The 24,297-nt window shown below is 40.1% G+C and overlaps 1 protein-coding gene across 1 annotated transcript in view; it reads left to right on the top strand.

The window, feature by feature from the left end:
• Nucleotides 1-5,642: 5,642 nt before the first annotated feature.
• astn1 (astrotactin 1) overlaps nt 5,643-24,297 on the top strand; it is a 421,252-nt gene continuing 402,597 nt past the window's right edge. Inside the window, exon 1 of the mRNA XM_053438754.1 lies at nt 5,643-5,955. Within this exon, the coding sequence (XP_053294729.1) occupies nt 5,643-5,955 (313 nt within the window). The remainder of the gene's footprint in view (nt 5,956-24,297) is intronic.

The raw sequence follows: 24,297 nt of genomic DNA, 5'->3' as shown, positions 1-24,297 counted from the left end.
AGAACCTCCAGAGGAAACAACTTGTACAGATCCTGAAGATACCACGACCGATGGAAGGAACGAGAGGACAGACAGGAAGCAAAGACAAAGGTTTCAAAATGTAGATGCCAGATTTATTCAGAAACTAAGTGTGCAAATGTTTCCTGGGGAAAGAAAAGCTTTCAATGTTTGATAAGTCCTTTATGATAGATACAATGCTTAACATTAAATTTGACTCCACTAGACCTATCCCTTCTTTGGGTATATGTACATTAAACAAGAATATGCATCTCACCTACATTTTACAGTGAGATTTATTTCCATGTCTGCAAACTATTGGATACTCTTTTCTTATCAATTAACAATTGCAACATGATGCTCACACAGAAAAATAAAGATGGAAGATAATGTCACCATTTCTTCTGTATGTTATATGATGATAGCATGATTTGAGCTGTGGTGGTTACCCTGCGACATTTAAATGACCGCACCACAGAGAGCCACTAGATTGGGCCCATATCCATTTTAAAAAGCTCAGCTTCATATCAGTATGTTATCCCCTCAGCTTCCATCAGTCTGGACTGCAAATTAAATATCTGCTATTGTCCTTCGATAGTAGCTCAGAACAGTCATTATGAACACAAATGGTGTCACCAGCATTACCCATTTGTGGATCAGGTACTTTATGAGTGTAACAGGTAAAGCCTGTTTGAAGCATTGCTTAAAGCACAATATAATGTGGATGTCATCTAGTTTGTATTTATTTGTACTGGAGCATTTTGAAATCAGATGGTGTCTTGAGATCTATAAGTATGAATTCTCATGCATTAATTTGGCAGGACAGTGATGTTCAAACAGACACGCTACACTAATAAGAGACAGGAGAGACATGACAGTTGCACTTTCTTACTCAACTTTTCCCTAATTGTTTCTAAATGCCCTGGACTACTTCAAATGGAACATGTGACCTCATGGTTACGACACGGCAAGTCGTGCACACACTGTGCTTGTGGTTCAAGTCGTTCACTGCTGCTAAGCAGCGTCCTATTGTGTCACACCTGAATTTAGTTATCCCTGCTTGCTTTTGTATATAAAGGCTGTGTCCGGAATCCCTCACTAATCACTGTATGTATGGCGCTTGTGGCGTAGAGACGAGAGGAGCGAGGGCAGCAGGAACAGCATGTATATATGGTAGCACTGTATAGTGAGGAAGGGAATAATGAGTGAGTGGGTGATTTGGGACACAACCATTGTCGCTGTGTCTGCCCACTCTCCTGCCAGTTTGTTTGTTAACACCTGTTCTGTTACATACCTCAATAGCCCCCTTAAGATGATGACGCTGTGGCTGTGTCCTAAATCAGAGGGCGTAAAAGTGGCACAAAGAGGCTGTCCCATTTGAAATGCTCCTTCAAATGCATGCAGCCAAGAAAATGTTCCATTTGGATCAACAAAAGATGTAATGGGTGGATTACATCAACGCTTTCGATTCTTCTGATTGTTCCTCTGACTGTGTGGTAATATAAACACTCACCAAGGTTAGGCTATGTGTCTGGAACCCTCCTCCCCCTCACTGGTCAGCTGGGGCTAGGGAGGCCTTTTGGATTGGAGGTGGGACGTTTTCGGGACAAAGGGCTGGTCCACTTAACTTAAGGCATTTGTACAAGTCCTTAAGATCTGTGAGATAGGCTTTCCTCACTTCCTGTTTTTACTGAAGGGTTTTTATATTTACTTTTGTTTTTATCTTTTTCTTAGTGCTCTTTTAAGCCCTTGCTTTGTATTTGTGCTGATATGTGCTTGTTTGTATGTGCATGTACTTAGGGAGGGGAGGGTTGCTTTTATTATAAGAAGTAATTTTGTTACATTTTCTTTGTTTGTAAAGGTGCTATATAAATAAAGTCTGATATATTTGCACTCTAGTGTCTTAATTTACACTTATTGTGGAAAAAAAACTACATAAAGTCAGAATTGCGGTCAAGTATGATTCCTTTTGGGTTATTCAGGCCATCTGCTCATAGGTGTAGGTAATAGTGGTGGTTTGCAGCATCATCACATGCTCGAGTGAGGCAGTGACTCAGTCATGTCAAACTGTGGAGAAGAGGGTGAAACTGTTCAGCTGTAAATGAAGTGTTTACTCATGTGTGCATGTCCGCACATAGATAACTTGTGACTGTCTGCAGCAGAACCTCAGATTCTTGTTTTGTTTGTGATAGTGCTTGAGAGCTTTGTATGATCCAGCTCAACATAAGCTTATTTAGACGGTAAATCCCGACTATTTCCCATGACCTCTTTCCAACTGTTCTGTCTTTATTGTCCACGTACAAGTCTTCCCATTTCAAAACCTTTTCCTCCCTTTACATGTGGACTGCTCCTAGCACAGCTCATTCAAGTGGTAATGTATTGTATGTACTCCAACATTGAAATAGTATGATGCTGGTTTAATAAACAGTTCTTTGATGACAGCAGAATAAAAAAATTCTGAGCAACGATGGGTAACTTTCTGACAGCAGACAGCATTTTAGGACATTTCTAAATATCAAATATATATACAACTCTCAACAGGGGTAAACGGATTCAAATTATTATTTGTACCAATTTAATTGGAAGATTAAATCCCCCAGTACATCATACAATAAGCAGGTATTAAACACAATATTATTATATGAAGAGATGTCCTGCTGTAACTTCTGCTGCTTTGGATGTTTGTGCCGTCCACTCCCTTCATTCCTGTTTTTAAACAACCACCCCTATTTACTTAGTTTTCCATTTTGTCTATATCTCTGCAGATTTCCAGATATGAGGTCCATCAGAAGTAAGAAGGCCTGAGCTAATAGCGCCTGTCTCAGTCAGAGGTTCAACTGAGGCGCAGCTAAACAGACTTTTGAGATAAACAAGGACTTCTTTTTTATTTGTATTATTGAAGCGTGAATTATGCAAAGCTGCCCTAGTGGAATCCCAGGATGAAAACATGGAGCTGAAAATGAGAAGAACAGGCCCTCGATGAATTCAACTTGTGCTTTGATAGATGTTTTTCACAGCAGCCATTTTGACATGGAATAGTCACTAAACACAGGTCTTACTAATCACATTGATAAGGCTGTGTTCTATTTAGGCTTTAATCAATGTGATTAGTCATACGTGTGTTTAGCTATTAGTATCCGAAATCACTCATTAATCACCACATAGTACTCTGCATAGTGAGTTTGCCATTTTTGTAGTGGTGTCCAAATGTTTAGTGAGGTTTTTTATACCTTATACAGTGGACTCATTGTTTCCCACAATGCATCGTGAAAAGTAGTCTACAACCGATGGTCACTTACCGAGAAATATATACCATCATGCATTGCGCTCGCCGTGGAGAGATGAGAGGAGCGAGGGCAGCAGGAACAGCCTGACGTGTCTTATAAATGTAATGTCACAGCGCACACTGTGGGAAACACATTTATTTTTACATTTAGAGATTAGCACTCAGTGTTGTTTTAACCTTAAAGTATTAATATTATGTGTAAAATATACATTTAAAATAGATTGTGGGATTTTCCGCCAACTGATGTTGTTGTTGTCGTACATCATAATCCTGCGATAATGACGCAATAACCTGCCCAGTGAAAATGTGCCAAGTAGTTTTTTTTTTGCCTTAGTCTGTGTCCAAAATCACCCTACTGTAAAGGGAGTTCTATTTAGTGAAAATCATTGTGAGGTCCTCGGAAAAAAAAACTTTTCTTGCTGTGATACGCTTCTCTGTTCTGTTCTGTTTGACCCAAGTTTAGTGTAGTTTATCTGAGGAAGAAGAGGAAGACGTGTTCAACTCCTTTCACAGACTGTTAGCAAACCACTGCGTCCCTACTGACTGCAACAGAGCGTTTATTCAATTTCTATGTATCGCACTAGACTCTGCAGAGCACTTCCTCTGGGAATTTACAGTACATATGCGTGTACATAAGTGTGAAGCCAATAAGTTGAACAGTTTGGGAGATACGTGTTCCACAGACAGACCAACGTTTTTATTAGGTAGATAGAAACTGGTTAGTGATTGGTGAGGGATTATACTTCGGAGCTTGGGCAATGGAATGATGTCACACCTAGGGTTGCAAAATTCCGGGAATATTCAAAATTGGAAACTTTCCATGGGAATATACGGGAAATTGTGTGGGTAATTTTCATAACTGTATTTACCTTGTCATATACAGACATAAATATAAACATTTGTTTTGTAATAGGCTGATTTGAGCCCTTAGGAAACTTTGGGCACTTGACTATATGCTTCTGCATCTTTGTGTCATTCTTAGCCTAGGTCTTTGCACAGTATTTGCAAATGCACACAGCCTTTCCTTCTACATTGGCTGGGGTGAAATGTCTCCACACATGAGATAGTGCACGTGCAATTGTTCTGTAGAATAAGATGAGAAAAAAGCTTGTAAAAAAACATTAATGCAATGCTAGAGATATAAATAGTTGGCCAAACAATCTGAGTCTTCTTTAAAAATATTTTGCAATTGATGGATAAATGAATAGAAAGAGGCTAGATGGACAATCCTCAATCCACATGTTAATATATTTCCCCCAGTAATATCATCGAAACTTACCTGACTAGTCCTGCACACTTCAGCAGGCCTCAATAGCTCTGCTGTAGTGTGCAGGATGCTGGCAATTATCTGTGCATGTGATGGAAGAATGCACAGTGGAGGGTTGAAATTCAACATGCAGCGTGTGCTGTATTCCATATATCTTTAGAATAGAGTTTTGAATGATGTTTTTATTGCTCAGCGTTTAATTTGCGTATATATATATATATTTTTTTTTAATTCCCCAAATTCCCGAGCCGAATATTCCCATGGAAAGTTTCCGGAAATTTACCGAAAATGTTCCGCCCCTTTGCAACCATAGTCACACCTGAATATAATCCGAGCGGATTGCATTCCAGTTGCACAGAAACAATATTTACGTTAGCCAGCAAGCCATTGTTAGCGAAACCAGTTCTTAATAACGGATTAAATGGCATTTAACGCATACGCAAACCAAAGTAAGACGTTCACAAACAGTCATTGGACAGTACCATGTGTGCGGAGTGGCCATCTTGGATTTCAAAGTCAGGTGTGGTGAGGTTCTCTCTTAGTAATACGATAATTGCGACCTCTGAGGTGTAATGGCATGCCTGAAGGTGAGTGGCCAGCCAATCACAGAGGTCAGGAAATCGAGTTATGATGCTCAGTGGTGTTATAGAAGATAGGCACATTTATATGAGGGGACTACGATTGATTTACAAACAGTGTTGCTTTTGGTGATGGCCCCTCCACCCCCCCGGGTTTTTGTGGGTGCATGTCCTGCTGGTAATCTATACACAGCCATTTAGACGGTTCAGCAATCAATTACCGTGGGGGGGTCAACAACATGAAAACACGCAGCCATCACAGTCACAGCTCATGTTGTATCCACAAAACCTCTCTGTGGTCGATGCTGTGTGAGGAAACACGAGGCGTTTGTTTCCCTCACTGGGAGAGCCCGCCGGTGTATCACAGACACACACAAACACACACACACACGAACACACACGAGCACACACCCCTCAGCCTCACTCACTGAGCTGCTCTCTCATCCGCCGGCCTGAGACGCTGCTCAGCGAATCAAGCAGCGCGGAGGGGAAGAGGAAACGCGGAGCGACGGAGATGGCGAGCATCAGTAACATGGGGCAGAGACCGCAGCTTCTGCTGCCTGGGCTGCTGTGGCTGCTCCTGGCCGTCCACACCGCCAACGTCCGCTGTCTGAACGGCGACGAGGACCAGAACCAGGACACCGAGTGCAAGATGAAGAGCGTCACCGTGTCGGCGCTGCCTTTCCTGCGGGAGAACGACCTGAGCATCATGCACAGTCCGTCGGCCTCCGAGCCCAAGCTGTTGTTCTCCGTGAGGAACGATTTTCCCGGGGACGTCGTGGTGGTGGACGACCTGGAGAACACCGAGCTGCCCTTCTTCGTCCTGGGTGAGTGTTTGAGTCGCGGCCGGGTCTCCGCGGCTCGCTAGCCGCACACCAGGCACATTACAGCCGGCTCACTTCTCCTGATCACACCGGAGCGTCTATTAGCTTAGGCCTGGCTACACACCATGTTTTGATTATTTTTTATAAACAGCCCAGCCTCCACAACAACCACAACACACAACCTGAACAACACAACGAGCTGGTTTTATGTGTCATTGCATATACATACATGTTTTGTGTCGGGTAGTTGTTGATAATTAGCTTAGCTCCTCTCACTCCTGACAGTGGGGCTAAAACAACACTTGCTATTTATTATTGCAAAAAAATAGGCCTCATAGCATCATAATGCTAACAAACCCGCAGCGTATTGTTTTCTATTACATTAAATAAAGTGAATGTATTTTATTGCTTGGTCTGTTGTATTTCATGACTAGCACACACCCGTGTGTAAGTTCATGTGTAGGAATGTACTTGCTGGTTCAGAGCAGCAACTGAACTCCTGTCACTTTCCTCCAACTTTCAGCCTCATGTCCTGCTGTTGTTATCCTGTTGTTTTGCGCTGCTTTATCCTGCTTGTTTTCACATCTGATTAAAACGGCTAAGGGTTAAATCCCCCTGTTAGTTTCTCGGCTTTATTAAATCAGCTTTACTCGGAGGTGTCCGGAGGAGCGTGGAGATGAGGCTCATGAGAGATTGGCTCAAAGTGACGCGCTTTGCATTGTGGAAGTTATCTGGCCGCTGTCCATGGTGCTGATTCTCCTCTGTACCTCAGGACCAGCCGGAGGGCCTGAGGAGCTGCATCTGTTGTTGTGAGAGCCACTGATACGCATTGAGCAACTCTGTGTGGTCTCCAGGGCCACGTCAATGGTCAGCTCTGTGACTTTGTTTTTGTGTGCGAGTGTTTGGGAGTCGCAGTTTGTAGCTCTGTGTCTGTGTCTGCAATTATTTTTTGTTTCTGTCGAGGCCGGGCAGCAATCAGCATGGGATCTGTTAAAAAGTAGGTCTGGCGTTTGGATCTGTTGAGCTGTGTCGTCTGTCCATGTAGAAAAACAGCCTCTTTCACATGAATCCTTTTAGCTTTCTCTGTTGTAGTCAGTTTACGTTGACAGTTTGTAGAACAAACAAGCTTGTGTGTTTTTATACTAAAAGATAAACAGTGTTTCAACTTTTTTTCTTCTGACATTTAAATATATTGGAAATAAACCGATAACATGTGCAACTCTCGAACTCCTAGACCCCAGCACGTTCATAGAGATGTGTGTATTCACAAGTATTCTTTGTCTAATTTGCATATCTTCAAATCAATAGGATTCAGAGCTGTATCCGTCTTTACCAGCTACAACAATACATGACACCTTATAAGAGCCCAACAGCATTATTATGTAAATGTGAGTAAACATTTAAATTTGAAGAGAAAATTGGAAATATTCTGAAGCATCACTTAGAACTCAACTATTTCAAGTTATGACAAAGCCATATTGATGTTCACATGAACAGTTTTGTTGTCCCTGTGAAACATGGAAAGGAAAGAGTCTTGTTTGAAAGTATTTTGTGGTAGTTCCAATTTAATACCTGTGTTTGTATTAGTACAAGAGTAAAACTTTGAGCCCTAGCTTTGGGAAACCCCCCCCCCCCCCCCAAAAAAAATCTAAAAATATTGTATAAATATCCATAAACTTGTCTAAGTAAGTTATTTCAAGTTTATGCAGCACGGAGATTGACATGTTCCTGAATTAGCTTCAAGCATTTTGGACTGAGCAATAAAAACACAACAAAGAATTTTTTATTTAATCCTTTTTAGTTATCTGCCCCCTTCATAATTTATTCAAGGAACGGTTTAACATGACAAACAGAATTTAGAGATCCAGTAATTTCACATTTTTTTCAACAATTTTCAATAAGTCACAATAGAAATGAAAACAAAAACCTGTTCAGCCTCACCCCACCCAGGAAGCCTAAACAACTAGGTACAGTTCTGTGGTACAGTAGTGCTGTGAAGCTACAGTGTGATATCAGTAAGACAGACAAGGGACAGACAGAGGACCAGCTAAATGAATAAACATAGCAGACAGGTCATTCTCACTCAGGAGGCAACGTAGGCAGATTGTTAAAATGAAAGGTTGCCATTTCTTTATGACATATTCCTCAGACCCGTTTAAGGCTCAAGAAAACATCATATCCTTTAGTCAGCCGGACTGAGAGGGAGAGACAGGAAATTTCCACGCAAGCAGTATTCTGTGATGTGCCAAAAGAGTGGTGAAGGCAAAGCTTGTCCCTTGCTTGAATTCCATGTCGGGTAGGTTTGACTTGCACTACAAAGATGCTAGAAGGGGGCATTGTTGTTGTTTTAGCTCCAGAAATGTAACGACAAAGACTTTAAAGGAGAATGACATTGACAGCTATTGACTCAGTAATGATTACAGTGAAATCATCATAACTGCAGTTTTTCTATTTGTCTCTGAGATGTTAGAAAAAAGTGAAAAACGCCTATCACACTCTCCAAGCTCCTAATATGAGCTTCTTGTTGTTTATTTTGTGTCCAAAAGTCACTTTGGTTCGGCTTTTTAGTTTAATAATGTACAGATGCGACAATTCATTTTATTATAAATCAAGTCGATAGATATTTCTTGATTTATTTCTTGATCAAAACAGTATGAAATTGCTTAAAATTAAGAAAAAAAGGACAAAGAGACATTTGCCACATTTTCCTAAAATCCAGAGTGATTGTTTTAGAAATTTGCTGTTTTCAACTGATCAACAGTAAAAAAATCGAAAGATAATTAATTTTCAATAACATGAATCCTTTTACTTCAAAGTAGTATTTTCACAAATAAGAAGCTGGAACCAAAGAATATTTGGCATTTTTGCATGAAAAATTGATATTTTTCCATGGATATGACACTAACGGTGTATCAAACAACAGAAAAGTTGAATTTTTTTTTTAATCATATCTTTTTTACTACAATCACACTTTTCAATACCTGGAACCTTTCGTACTTGATGCTGCTGAAACATTCAGTCTGAGTGGTTGAAAGTTTAGATGTTCTAAACCCTGCCCTGAAGAAAATGTCAGATTTAAAAGCAGGGCAGGGCAACACAGGATTTAATAGTGGTTGTGCAGTGCTCTGCAGACCCACCATCACAATAGATTGAGTCGACTCTACCTTTCAGTACCTCGGCTCCACAGTACTGTGCATACAATGACGATATCATTTTTATGTCTATTTTAATTAACAGACATATGGATACTGTGAGTAGTCCTGTAAAGGTCCCTAATGAAGTTTGCATTATTACAGAGTGTTTACACCATGAGACCAGGGCGGCTCTTTGAATAGTTGGAATAGTTCATTTAAAGGCCTAATTTCGACAGCAGTTAATTTGTTACGGAGTGGAGGGAAATAAGCGAAGGCAGACGCCCGGCACAATAGACATCTCAGGACCGGTGGTGCATATTAATGAGTCTGAACTTGTGTCTGACATTTTCTTGCGTATGCATTTCCACTGCAGAAAACTTTTAATGAAGACTCGCACAGGGGAGCCCGACACAAATTCACATGGCTGGTGCAACAAGTCTCCCTGTAACCCAAATACAAACCCCAGAGCAGCTGCAGCTTCTTATTTAATTATTTGTTCATTTTTTTTCCTTTTGTTCGTTACTTGATTTCCTTTGGTGTTTTAACAAAAGCTTCTTTGTGAAAGTAAAGGGGGGCAGCTTGGAATTACAAAAGCAGAACTTTTGTGTTTATGTCTTCTCCGGAATAAAAGACATTTACGTTCACATTGTTGGGCTGTTTTGATGAGATGCAGTAATTACATTTGTACCATTCCAGCAGCACTGTGATAAGGTGCCTGCTGAATGTTGTTTGTGTAAGCTCATAACTCTTATGAGGTTCTGGTTACAAGGATCCACTCGACCACTTCATGGCTGTTTGAATCTGACGAAGCATCTTTACGATAAGTGAGCCTCATGGTTCAGTTCACTATGATACATGGGGCTAGAATCTCTGCTTCTCTGCGTAAACTAACAGTAAAGGCCAACCAAGCATCAATACAAATACTAGAGGGGCAATACATACCATGCACGTACACTGTAAACACCTCAGTGAGGCAATGCTAGCTATTTTCTACCATAAAATGCCATTTAACAATGACACCATTTACACCGCGATGAATATATAAATGACTTCTATGAGTTGGTTAGAGTTTTATGCTTTTTGGATTGTCTCTCTAGTCACATTATGCACAGATATCTTGCAAAATATGTTTTTGGACCAAATGTTTGTTGACTTTCAGTGCCAGAAATGTATCATCAGAAGAAGATAACCTCCAAAGTAATATTCCCTTTTATCTCTCACACACACACACACACACACACACACACACAGAGATTCATGAGGTAAACTGACATTTTTCAGGTCTAGGCGACTCAGTGAATATTTAGCAAGTCGCTGGCAGATTAAGCCAAAGTAATGTTAAGTTTAACTGATATTCCACAAACTGGCAATTTTAGTATGACATGCTCTGTTTCATATTGATACAATAACAGATGTTGTCATCCTGAACTGTTTGTCATAGGTCCTCACCCTTAGTCCATTGTCTTCCTTATTAGCAAAATACTTACGGCACAGTCCTGTGTTTCTAATCAGTCACATTTTAGTTCATATATCTTGGCATATTCATATTATTAATACAACATTTGGTAAAGGCAAATAAAAAGCCACAGCTTAAAGGCACTCCCATTTCATTCGCTTCCCTTGGCAAGGATCATAATGGTTCTTCTGTAGCTCATTTTGTTTTTGGCATTGTGATTTTCTGACAAGACAGAATGTCTATCATTGGTTTTTAGGAGCAATGGACATATAGTTTTTTCCACGTGACTTTAGAAATATTGACATTAAACAGACATGTATTTGATCAATTGAGATATGATCAGGGCAAGGAGCGTAAGGATTCTAAGGGCTTTTCTAATAATATTATGAATATGCTTTTAGAATTCAGGCCTGCAACCCACCTTACAACATGGTCTCATGGGGGAGCAGATGTAAAGTAAATGAAAACTGACTATTCTACATAGAGTTAATGTGTCCCTACTGCATTACACTGTATCTGACATGAGCTCAGCCACCTTTCAAGCCTACAGGTTTGATAATGTCACCATTTCAATTGGTTAAATAATACAATGCCGCAGTACAGTGCTACACAGTCTCCCTCTGACCAGCAGCTGTGTCCTGCTAGTGGATGCAGTCCCACATCCGATCCCCTTATCTGCAGCCAACCCCCTGTAATTATGGTCTCAAAGCTGTGTGCCTCATTTTTGGAAGAGAAAAATAATCCATCTTGTATTGAGGCCTGCATTTGAAATAAAAGTATCAGCTTTTAAATGCACACCTGTGTGTGGTAGTTTGGCTGCAATTTATATCCACTTTTTACAACAGCTCATATTTTCCTTGTCAAATTGCCTCGCTGTGTAAGCATCTACGGAACAATTTGAAAAGAGGGGATTCTGTGACTGACAGTAAATTTTGGCTGCAGGACTGCAGCCACTCGTTACTGTCAGAGAAAACCGGATATGCTGTTGGAAATGTACCCTTTTGGTGTTGTGTCATAAATTGTGCGGGAGGTTAGGTTGTAAAGTTGCCCTCTGGGAGAGACTCAAACTGTATTTGCTCTGGCAGTGATTTGCACATCTGGGCCAGGGGCTTGGAGGGAAGTCAGCGCTTAACTGCCGCCCATTCAAGCTTCCTCAGCTCTCTGGAACAATCAGTTGGCTGGTTCAATTCAGGTCCATGCCGCAGAAAGTTTTATATTGCTGCCAGTGAAATGGGCACTAAACTGCCGCGGTGCTTGTGCTTTGCATGAGTCCTGAGTGCGGTGTGTCCTTCTTAAATCTTCTTGTCAGATTTACAAAGCTGACAGGACATCCACTGCTGCAAGTAGTTTCACCTTGTTGTTGTTATGGGGTTGCAGTGAACATCTAATCCAACCTGCCTGTAATGGGAATCAAAATATATTACTTCCTCATGTGATGACATTGGACTATGATGATGTTGTCAAGTGAAATATGAAGCCTGAAGCTGAATTATGCTGTTGCTACAACTGCACTTTATCCTTATTGTCTGTTTATTTTTAATATTTTGTATGTATTACCTTGAAAAGTAGAAAATGTGAAAAATGTCTTAATTTTAGTTTCTCAGTGTCCTAAATTGGATACGGTAAAACAAGTTTACTGGGTGATTCCAACTACTTTCTCACTTCTTGACAGTTGTCATTAGAAAAACTTCTGCTTGTTGGGAAATAGTATGATGCAACTGAAACCCGTTTTCAGACACCCCCAACTGCTCAGACATCTCTAGAGTTTCACGCATGAACAACGCAGCAGGAGATTCTCTGCTCAGACACGATCCCACCAACACAGAACTCTCTGAAGGATTCAGGTGAGAGGTGTAGCAGCAGACAGAGGCCGGACGTAAAATATTCATTCTGCTGCGGAGATCACATGATTTTGTTTACAGCACATTAACTACAGATCTCACCACCAAAAGCTCTCTTGGCGTCTTCGTCTTTGTTTTCTTTGCGTATGGCTCCTCTTCTTCATCTTATATATGTATACTCAAACTTTTTTTTCAGTTTTTTTGCGTCTGTCATGTGCTCGAAACGTCATAAGCACACCCACTTGCTTGCTCTGGATGATCTCCTGCTGTGTTCCAACATTCTAACATTCGACATAATTTGGACATTCTCCAGAATATTCACTAGGGGACATGTCGGAGAAACTCAGGAGAAAGTCTAGAGGCTCTCACTTGGACATTTGCAATTTCACGTAGAGCCCCTGTATCAGCACATTAGCTGGAGTTCAGTGCATGTGTGAAAGCAACTTTATTGACTTTATAACCTAGAAAATCACCCACACTTTTTTCATAAAGACAGTCCACCAGCTATCTGTTTTAAAATATCTTAATTATACAAAAGAAACTTTTGCTTAGTATAAATTCTACATTCACCGACTGTAGTTGTTAAGACTTGTTTTAGTTGACTGAGAGGTCACTTGAGAAATTTCAAACTCAATTTTAATTTGTCTTAAATATAAAAACAAACAATCCTTACAGTTGTAAATGCATGAGTGTTTGCTTTACTGTCATTTAAACAACTGATCCATTGACTCTCATAATGTCTGCTCTATCACTTGTTGTTGACTTCAACCACGCATAATGTTTCCCAGCATTCAAGCATGTTGATGGATAGGGAAACAAGTCAATTAATTTATAAGCATTCTGAGTTTCACTTTGAATGACAGTGTTCATCCCCACACCATCAGCATGAAACCTCCTCCTCACTGTCTAAATGAATACTAACCAACTGCTCTTTGGCCTCTTGCTGAACTGATTACCTTCATAGCAAATATTGTTGAATCTCCATTTCAGTTATGCTTTTTAAGTTTTGTGCAGTTGTGTGCATTACTTAGAATTTCCCAAAGTGAAAATAAGCTTTACTCACAAACAGTGTAACACCAGTGCAGTAATCCGGCTTATTCATCAGAATCCCTTTAACCCATATTCTGTTGAAGCTTCACTCCGTGAAAACAAATTTAAGACAGCATTTATGCTGCAGATCTGCTGTTCCAGGAGGGATTGGTTTGGAAATTTATTATCAATAATTGGCAGGAGGAATTCCAGAACTCTCCACAACAGTTTCTACTTTTGAGAAGACACGGCAGCATGGGGTGGGACCCTGGTGTGAATTGTAAACCAAGGTTTGAGATGAATTCCCCTGAAAAATGAAAACTGGCAACAAATCCTCTTGTAATGAGACATATTCATTATGTCAGGAGGATATGATCACTGTACATGTCGGGTGTGAGACACTGGTTGGCAAGCACACAGCTCTTTTACTGAATGTTCTGCAGGTTAAGGCCAGCATGGACAGTTAATTGGTCAGCGACTCTTTCTTAGAGGAACAATTTTGTTCATATTCAGGGTTTTATTCATTGATACAAGCTTGGAAAGATGGAGTCCTCTGTCAAGGATGACACCAAGACTCGTAACCTAAGGGGCGGGAGAAACAAAGGAATTATCAATATTGAGGGTGGAAGATGGTTCCAAAAAGGAGAACCATGGTTGTATCACTGTTGAGTTTGAGGAAGCTGCAGGAGAACCAGGACTTGATTTCCTGTAGGGGATCAGAGAGGGAGGCAGGCGGGAGGATTGAGGAAGGATCGGTGGACATGTATGTGTTAATGTATGTTAAATGTATGGGATCAAATAGATGATAAACAGAAGGGGCCCCAGGACAGAACCCTAGGGAACACCAGTATTGACTGGATATGGCTTGGATTAAAAAAGTTGAGTTGGAGGAACTGAGTGCGGCCAGAAATATATGATTTAAACCAGTCCAAGGTTTGTTGATGCCAATGGAGGACAGTCTGTCAAGGAAAATATGATGATAAATGGTGCAAAAGGCTGCAGTCAGATCAAGAGGGTGAGAATGGTCAACAGTCTGGTGTAAGCTTTCCATGAAAAGGTCATCGAAGATTCTTACCAAGGCCGTTTCTGTACTATGGAGGGGGCGGAAACCAGACTGGAAACGTCAAAAAGGTTTTGCCAGATAAGGGAGCATGGAGCATGTTATCATGATCAGCAATGGCCAAAGGCCACGAAAATAAGACTCAGCTTGTAAACGATATTGCTTTAATGTTGGGGACATACACCATTTTGACAATAGTTAATCATTTCTCAAGTGAAAGAAAATAATGTTTCCAGCTTTCCAAACGGAAGGAATTTTAGTTTGTCAGTTTTATGGTCCTTGAAAGCAGAATGTGTGTTTGATTTGCAATGATGGTCAGACAAAACAGGACACACCTTGCAACAACACATTAGACATGGCACCATTCCAAATAATATTTATTTTTATTTTATTATTAAATACCTAAAGTATGTATTTAAAAATTACAAATATGGCACAGGAAAGAGGACATGAGTTCAATTCAGAAACTGGCTGCCAACCACCACTTTTACCTTTTGAAATTGGTAATCGATGGATGGATGGATACAAACGACTAAAACGTAGACAGGCCTCTTGTTCTCTTTTTATGATCAGCTTTGAGAAAGCAGTAGATGTAGGGATTGTTGTCTGTGGTCTATGGTTAACATGGTCTTCAGCTATTATGCCAGTCCAGCCCAGATAACAGTGTCATCCAGAGTCAAGGAGAGGGCTTTTCTGTCGAGTTAGCTTTTGTTTTAGCCGATATTTGATTCTATTTTGTTACAATGGCTCCAAATCTATTAGCTTTTCCTGTTTGTGTTTAAGCACGGGTGTACAGACAACTATTACCGATTCACTTTGAAAACTGAAAACAAATGACTCTCAAATAAGTTCTGCAGTTATAAGGAGTTTTTTTTTCCACCCTGAAGATGTTTAAGCGAATTTATGGAAATCTATTCGCTGTGGACATATGTGATAATGATAGCCTCAGGAATGTATCAGTCACGCTAAATCTAAAAATGTGCATCGTGTCTGAATGTTCCGATTTGACTGAGCTGTAACTCGGAGAAGTAATAATGAAAGGACATTCGATGCAAATTGTGGCAATCAGTCACCGAGGGAGTTTTTATGGATCTTAATTGGCTCGTAAGCTTGAGCTGCAGCTCACACTGCTGTGGTGATAAGTGGGCTGAAAACAGGACAAACTACAAGAACTCATGTCCCATTGTTTATTTTAATGCAGCGTCCACACCAGTCACCTCATGCAGTATCTTTAGCTGTGTCTCAATTTGGGGGCCAAATCTTTCGGAAGCCGCATTTAGAGACCAATTATGTCACAGCGGTGTAACTATACCGTCCCAATTCAAAGGCTCCCCCAAATTTGGCAGACAAATGTGTCCTTCCCCCATGATTCATTGCAACTGTTTTCAAAGAGAGAATGGCGGCAAAAAGTGAGGGGTAAAACTTCAGAAGAATTCATTTTTAAATGTTAGCACTCATCTGAGCAGCTAACGGTTCACATGTTGAAAGAATAAACACCTTTTCCACATTTTTAATCAACCAAAGAACATTTACTGTTTGAGGAAGGAGATGGACCCAGGATGCAGAGGTTATAAACAAAAAGGTATTTAATATAAAAGGGAGTCTTTAAACAAGACAAAAACATGAACCCTAACAGGTATCCACTTGCGAAAAGGCGCACGGAAAACAAGGAAAGATAAGCAGGGGAAGCTGGACGAGACAGCAGGACATGACAAACCATATACGACAACGTGTAGAAACGAGTCACGAACCGACAAAGGGCAAAAGGAAACACAGAGGCTTAAATAGAGACACAGGGAAGGCTGGGGTAACGAGCCACAGGCGCAACACATGAGGACTGGTAAAGACAATCACCAAGACAGGAAGTGACACACAGAGAAGCTGGAAACAACACACAAGGAAGGCGCGACTACAAAATAAAACAGGAAACAGAAAACACAAAGAGACAGAAATCCACAAACTAAATGACAGAACATCACATTTACGTCTGTTGCTTTGCTGCTAGGCGACGACTGTTAGGGCGGGACAAGCTGGTAACGCAATAGGAACACCAGACTGTATCATTTTGGTTCTTCCGACTGCCATCTGGCCTTTTGAGGATACTGCTCCCATGTCTCCCCCTGTGCCTGGCCACTCTGGTGTTGCTGTTTTCCAGTGACCTCTGACACACGTGATGTCCTTATAATTGAAAGTCAGTCATTGCCTTGTAGCAGCACACTACATTAGGGTGTACTTTCAAGTCTTGAAGTTTGAACAAATTCAAAGTGGCACATTATTCATTCAAACTAATTTGAACACATCCATATAATGTATTTTAAATCCATATGCTCCCTACTCTGACTGGTGATGAATTTTTAAAATATCCTCTGCTGGAGCAGGAGGCAAACCACTTGAAACGGTCTGATGTGCGTGGAGACTGTACATTTTGAATTCAAACAGGTCATTACTGTATAAATAGTTTCCGTATTTTTTCATGTAGGAAGCATTGCTCGAATTTTAAATATAAAGTGACAGCCATACAAGAAATACTGTAAAATATTATTGAAAGTGGATTTTAAAACTTTGATATAAACACTGTTTTGTAAGACATGGGAGACGCGTGTTATGCTGGAATAAAATCAGGTCTCAGAAAAAATCCTTATATATTCAAATCCATACTTTCAAAATTCTGAAATGCTGTCAAGAAATGTATTGTTTTCAGTATTGAAACACCAAATGCAGCCTGATGTCATTAAGACATTGTCCATCCAAGGAGGTGGAACCTGCATTACTAGCCGCTGAAATAAACTTCACCAGTCATCAGATGCTTATACTCATTGTGTGGTTTTTCTTAATAAACTTACTTTTTAAAGATTTTCCAATGGATAGCTTGATAATTTGAAATTTATTGAGTCTGTAAAAACAAAGAAAAGCTTGTGTTGCTAGAAATGAGACAAGGTTTTAGTGTACACAACCAAAATCATTGGTAATCCCTCCTGTAGATTAGGTTCAAGCTGTCAGCAAATAAATTCCTTTTACATTAATGTCTCAAATTAGTCTCTTTATGTCAGAATGCTAAATGTAGCACTGTTGGACAATGAGGACATTATAGAAAGTCAAAACTGCATTAAATGCAAAGGTTTGCATAAAAGTCTTATTAACTTTTGTCATATTTCTGCTGACTGCAGCCCTTGCGTTCGCAATGAAGGAACACAAAGGGATTAAGTTTGTGATTTTAATAATCATGTTAAAATGTGTCCAGTTTTCTGAATAACTACAACACACCAAATCCAATCCACACCCCTATTATAATACCTAGAGTTTAACATGCACTTAAAAGCACATGTTCACCTAAAAGTTGATTACAGCGTCTCATTTACCGATCAGCACATTCTGTAATATCGTGTCATTAAGGAGAACGTTGGTAGTTGAAAGGTTGGAGACGTTGGACCTGGACATTACAGGTGCTAATTAGCAGGCTCATGAAGAAACTGCTGTTTCAGGTGTTTACAGCCTTTATACCAGCCTATGTATCTGAGTAGGAGGACAATAGTGCACAGGCGTCATCTATTTGAATCTATAAAACCAAAACGTGATCTGAAGTGACTGAAAGCTAAGCAACATTTGAGCTCTTGTGGTTCCTTTCCTCTACTTGGACCAGCTCAGATACTTCAGGTGTATTAAACGGATTAAAAACTTGCGTATTCCCATTATTCCCAAATAAGACTTATGTGATTAAGACGACAATATTAGACTGTGCTCAGATTCTGAACATGCATGCTCTCGAGTTTCAAAACATTTTTACGATTTGACTGTAAACACAAATAATTTCCTGTAACAACACATTCTAGTAAGTATAGAACATTTGAATGTTTGTTGAAGCTGTACTTAGCAGATGTCTGTGCCAAACCTTCCAACTTTGATTCACTCCCACCTCTGCTATCGTGACCTGCATTGAACAGTGTTCTTCAACACAATAAAGAAAATCTGAAGAATTATTCATTTATTTTATCTTGTCGTTTCCATTTGTTGGCATATGTAGAAAGTTGTGCTGGACATTAGGTTCTGAGTTCTCTGAGAAAATTCTCCAAGTCCATCACGACTGCCCGATCCCAATATCCTGTCTGTATCCTCATCTAGAGATTATGTTTTGATTATTAAACATTTCTTTGTTTATTTTTTACCGGACGCAGGACTGGACATGATAAATGGTATGAATTTTCCCATTGGTATGGAGTGTAATATTCCACAGTTGATCGCTTGAGCCCCTCACAGATCTGAAGCGTCTGTGACCCTGCTCCAGCCTGTGCAGGTGAATCGTCTGTAAAACATGAGAGGCCTCTGTTTGGAAATGAACCCGGAATGATGTGACTTTTAAATAGCGTGCCGTCAGAAGTACAACACACCAGCTTAATCTGAGGTGTAACACAGAAGCCTGCTTGGTGTGTCAAGGAATCTGGTGTTTTTGCCACTTCAGCAGAGGAGAGGTATCATACTTCTGCCTTACCTTCGACACACGGCTTCACACGCTCAACATTAGCCACAGTCAGCAGTTGCGTTCCTCTGTGCCAGTCTGTGGACACAGTAGCCTTCAGTGTTAGCTATTATTTCAGTAATTACTCTGCTGTTACTTCGTTAATTACTCTTGGCGTGTAACCAATCAGATTTTGCTCAAAGTATAATCCGTAATTAAAGGAATTTAATGGATCAGCAACTGGATAACAATGATCAATTCTGATGATTATGAAAATTCTGAATATCTGATCTGGGGATTGATCTGCACATTTGGTACAAGAGATGTCAACAAATAAATGTAATTTATAGCTTGAAATCTGGATTTCTATAAGACCCATTTGTGTTGGGTCTCATAGAAATCCAGATGTTAGTTTATCATAAAGTTTAAATTGTTTCTGTTTGTGGCTCCATTTAACTGTTGCAATTGTTAAATTCACACTATCGTTTTTAAGACAACTTAGCGGAATACTCCGTGCAGAGGATGATCTCATTTAATTGGTCTGGACTGACACCAGGGCGTACATGACTGCTGCTCCTCTGAAGTCCTGTGCAGCATTTTATCTATCCATTTTACCAAAATGTCCTCCCCTCAAGCTCAGTGTGCTCAGGGCTTTGCACGGGCTCTGTGCTTGATTCACCACAACAGAATCCTCACTTCCTGAAATGCCCTCGTGTTGAGGGTAAATCAGTGATTAATATCAAGCCGAGATCAAGGCAAGCCAAGGACGGGGAACTGGCAGAGAGCACAACAGGAGCATTTAGACAGAAGGGGGGGCGAAAGATGTAGTGAGAGAGCGGCAGAGGCAGAGGGGCTGTAAAGCATGTAGCTGCTCGTGAACAGTTGCCGTGGCAACACGATCGGGCGCTCAGACAGGAGTTCTAAAGAAAGGTGGCATTTTTATCGCCGCAGCAGGAAGAGACAGGAAGGAGGCAGGGACATTTGAGGCAGCACCTTTACCACCTATCTGAATAGTGATTACCAGCAAAGCACATCATGGTATCAGACAGCAAATCATCAAATGTTTCTCCGCTCAGGGCCAACTTCATTTCACTTACAGCCTTTCACCTTCATTCCTGCTGCGGTGTTTCTCTCCATAATGTCAGAGTGGAGTCAGTGGGGCCTCGGATGTGACGAGTGCCACAGAACATCATGCTGTTACACAAGAGGCCTCTGCTTTTACACCTCTTGATTGCCAATAAGATTTATTTTCAGCTTACAGTTATTGTTGCAATGCTTCTGTTCAAGTTTTTTCAAATTCGTGGGGGTAAAAAACCGCAGTATGCAAATATCCAGATGTTGATTATTATTCTTTTTGAAACACGGTCAGCCTTGGTTTCTCTGTTTTGAATTTGTTATTATTATTGGGAAGGTTTTTCGACCTTAGTGCTTCTGTGGAAATGACAAAATGTATTCTCTAACACATAAAAGTCTGGTCATTTGGTCACATATATATATATAATACAAAATATAAATAAATAAAATAGTGTTTTAACATAAATTTGCCAAGCTTATGTAGGCAGACCTTTCCTGTAGTCTGTTCAGACAATATTTTGAGAATATACTGTCGTTGTGTGTTTGTTTATCTTAAATATGAGAAGAGCCGGTCTCGGTTTGGTTCAATCAAGTATTTATTAAGAAACAATGAAAAGGTATGCAAAGTTAACAGCAAAGCAATGGGCACCCAACACACTACCCGGCCCTCTAATGGCACCGGGTAGTCACGAGTCACGCCAAACAGACGGCGTCTGTAATATTTTATAACAGTAAGATGAACAGGATTGGTCAATAACGAGGGGAAGTCTTCCTTGGTTCTTCCTCGATAGGCGTAGTCCACCCCTTTGGCATTGGAATAAGGATATGACGAGCAGCAGCTCCCGATCTCACTCCTCCTCTGATAGTTGCTAGGCAAACTGTTCACTTCTTGACCAGCCTTGACACAGCTGACGCTTTGTAGGTCAGTGGTGTTTTTAATTGGAGTAAAGAATATTGTGTTCCTGCTCTATCGGCTGTATGTTCTGTTTGTGTAAACATTCGAAACAACGTCACTCTGTCTGTTCCCCAGAACCTGGGATAGTTGCTTGAACTCTTTGTGATGTGTTTGAAGCTAAGGGAGATATGCTTAAATATAAAAAGTTAGAAATGAAAACAAGTAAAAGATTTATGATTAACACCAAGCAGCAACGGTTATTCAAAATCATATGTGTGAAGGCCTAATATCTGCCCCAAACTGCTCCTGCTCCCACCCTCCTATCTTTACTGTTTAGAGTGCAGTTCCATAAACATCTTCAAAGACAAACAGACCAGCAAATCCCAACAATATGTTCAGTTCCTTTTGCATACAAAATATTTTTAGATTTTCAAAATGAATATATGTATAGAGCTATATTTTGAGAGCAATATTGTATTAAATCTGAATATAGCATTGAATCTAACAGCTAAATCCGAATCCCTCTATTTTTTGTCTGAATGGGTTTGTTCTGTAAACATAGGCAGGTGTTTAAATTATTTATTATTAATAGCAAAAAGCTCAAAGATCCGTAAAGTCAACATTTGGTGGATGAGAAGGGAGAAGCTGTTTTGAGTGGCAGCCTAATTAGTTTCCACAACTTGTTGCTACAACCTGAAAATGATGCACACGGCATCAGACTTGAAACGTTGATTACCTGGTGTCAGAGACTTTGAAATAACAGGTGTAGCTTCCCTCATTTTACACCTCACTTTTCACTCTCTTTTTACTTGCTTCAAATACAGATGTGAAATGCTTGAATGACAAATGGAATTACTCTCCTGAAACTGATGAGTCATCAGGACTCATTCTACAACAAAAACACACAGTGCACTCCTGACTGCAGAGTGGTTTCACAGAGGGGGGGCTTCTTTCATCTCACAGGAACTGTCTCACAAGGATCATATTAATGAGTCAATAACTTGGCCGTTACTTTTTAATTTAGCTGTTATGGAATCATATAAAACAGGTCTACCACTGTTAGAATTTATTATTTTGACTTGTAAAAAGCAAAAAATAAAAAGAGGCAGGGTGCTAAATGTTCATTAATAGATCTGTTAGTTATAAGAGAAATTGAACAGGCTATATTAATAATAAAAAAGGAAAATTATCCAACAGTACCAGCCCTATGTCTTACTTTATTTGGATCAATACAAATAACTGGGCCATAATATATTTGAGATTTACTGGTGTGCAAGACTTGATTTCCTCAATAAAACAATACTTTAATCTTACTTTTATGGGACTGCCAACAACATTTGTGAAATGTGCAGGAAAAGCAGAAAAACATGAACTTGAAAGTAGTCCAGAATTGTGTGAATTCAGCTTTTGCCGTTGACAGTTTTAAAAATTCATTACGATGCTCACATTTTATTCAAAATCAGAAAAGTTATAATTTATTATGGGGTATTTTTGATTCTTCTACATCATAGTAGCACTGCCGCTGGATAAAACAGGGGAATATTTCTAACATTAATCTTTTTTCCTGAAAAAGTCAGCTTTGTGAGGGACGCAAACAAATACATCAGCGAATGATAACAACATAAAGGCATACCCAAACACATAGCCTGTTTGTGCCAGCTCCCTTGCAGCTTGTTGATATAGTTTTCAAAAAATGGTCCTGCTGCCTACGTGTGTTTTATTAGGCTGTCAGGCCGGGGGGAGATCAAGGCAGAAAGAAACTGTAATCTGTATGCATGCTCACAGAGGCCAGTGGGAGAGGGTTAGGAGCTGGACAAACAGTCAGACACCGGCTACGAATATATTTTTCATCCTTGTTTTAAGATTAGGGTGTTGTAATTTATGGCACCCCATGAACAAACCACCTCTGAGAGTTCTTAAAGCAAACAAAATGAAAGATTGGAGAATCCTGTCATTACGTGCCCACACAGGCCTGTGGAAATTCACTCACATGGAAAGAAAATTGGAAGTCAAATTCCCCAGAGAATCTCAGATTAGCTTCCGTTAAAGGAAGCACACGGAGAGCTAGTTTGTGGGTTTCCCTCTCTGATGTCCTGATTTCATCATCCTGTAAAAGCAATACGTCTTAATTTGCCGCTGTCATCACAGGCTGGCCTCGATCTGTCACTTTCCACACATTATAGAGAGGTGGTACAGACAAGAAGGACATCGGTTCAAAGGCAATACAACATTTAGCGTGTCACTCCAGACGCCTGGTTAGTTTTAAGATGATGAACTCTGTACAGACTGTTTTGATTCTAGTGTGTTTCTTCTGGTCAAAACTCTCAGGTGTCAAACTGAGATTTAATATTATAGACTATGAAACATACAATTGATTGGCCTTTATGAGATGCATAATGTGTTTGTATGTGATATCTGCCAAATATCCAATATCAGACCTGGCTTATTTGTAAGTGTTTTATTTGATCTACCGTGAAAAATCTCATTACACGAGAAAATGGATCAAAATGGATTGGATCATATTTTCTTTAGTCAGTGAAGCCCCCGAATTCCTCATCTCCTTATTCCCCTTGTGTGGGTATACAGTGTGGAACTGGAAGGTACAGCACCTATTACCGGCATTTTCTCAGCATTTCATCATTTTGTCAAACTACCAAGCTGAAGCTACCTTTTGTCATAAAACTGTGTCTAACAACAGCCACACACTATACTAATGTAGCATCAGGGGCAAAACTGTTGTAAAAGAAGATAAAGCATCTTAAGCCAGCTAAATTCAAGAATGTTAAAAATGTGCATGTGTCTCGTCGTCAAGGATCACAAATGGATAAACATGGTTCTTTCATTTTTCCCATACATTTAAAGTCTCAAATGTGTCAAACTGAATAAATTACAGGTGTACACATTTTTGAGTAGTAGTTTACTTGCTGGATATTTGCAGCTACCTACTGGCACATCTCAGTCTCCCCTTGGCATCTCCTGACCTTGTTATGTCAGTCTCTCAGTCTGAACCCGGGGAAATATGGTTGCTCAAGATCAATCACTCAGAATCAGAAATAGGGCAAACAGTTCTCCTGTCGGTTCTCAACGCAGTTTAAAAAAAGATAAGTTATGTCTATCGGAGCCCGGGTCAAGGGTGAATGACAAACATTTGCATTTTCTTCCCCCGAAGCTCTGTGGCCTTGATATGTCAGCTACGTCGTCTTTGACTGAAGTGGACGTTGAGCTGATTCGTCTGAATCATGGTTTTATCAGGTCAGATTTATTTTAGCAGTTGTAGCGTTTAATAATAGAAACAGCAATATTGTGTTGAAAAAGATTGAAACGGGCCATCCTCTCTAAATGGGAACTGACACATTATCGTCAGCCTCTCATTGGGTGAATTGTATTTCATATATAAACTAAT

Source organism: Pleuronectes platessa, chromosome 13 (assembly GCF_947347685.1).
Source record: "Pleuronectes platessa chromosome 13, fPlePla1.1, whole genome shotgun sequence".
Taxonomy (NCBI): domain Eukaryota; kingdom Metazoa; phylum Chordata; class Actinopteri; order Pleuronectiformes; family Pleuronectidae; genus Pleuronectes; species Pleuronectes platessa.
This window is presented reverse-complemented; position numbering and strand designations above follow the sequence as displayed.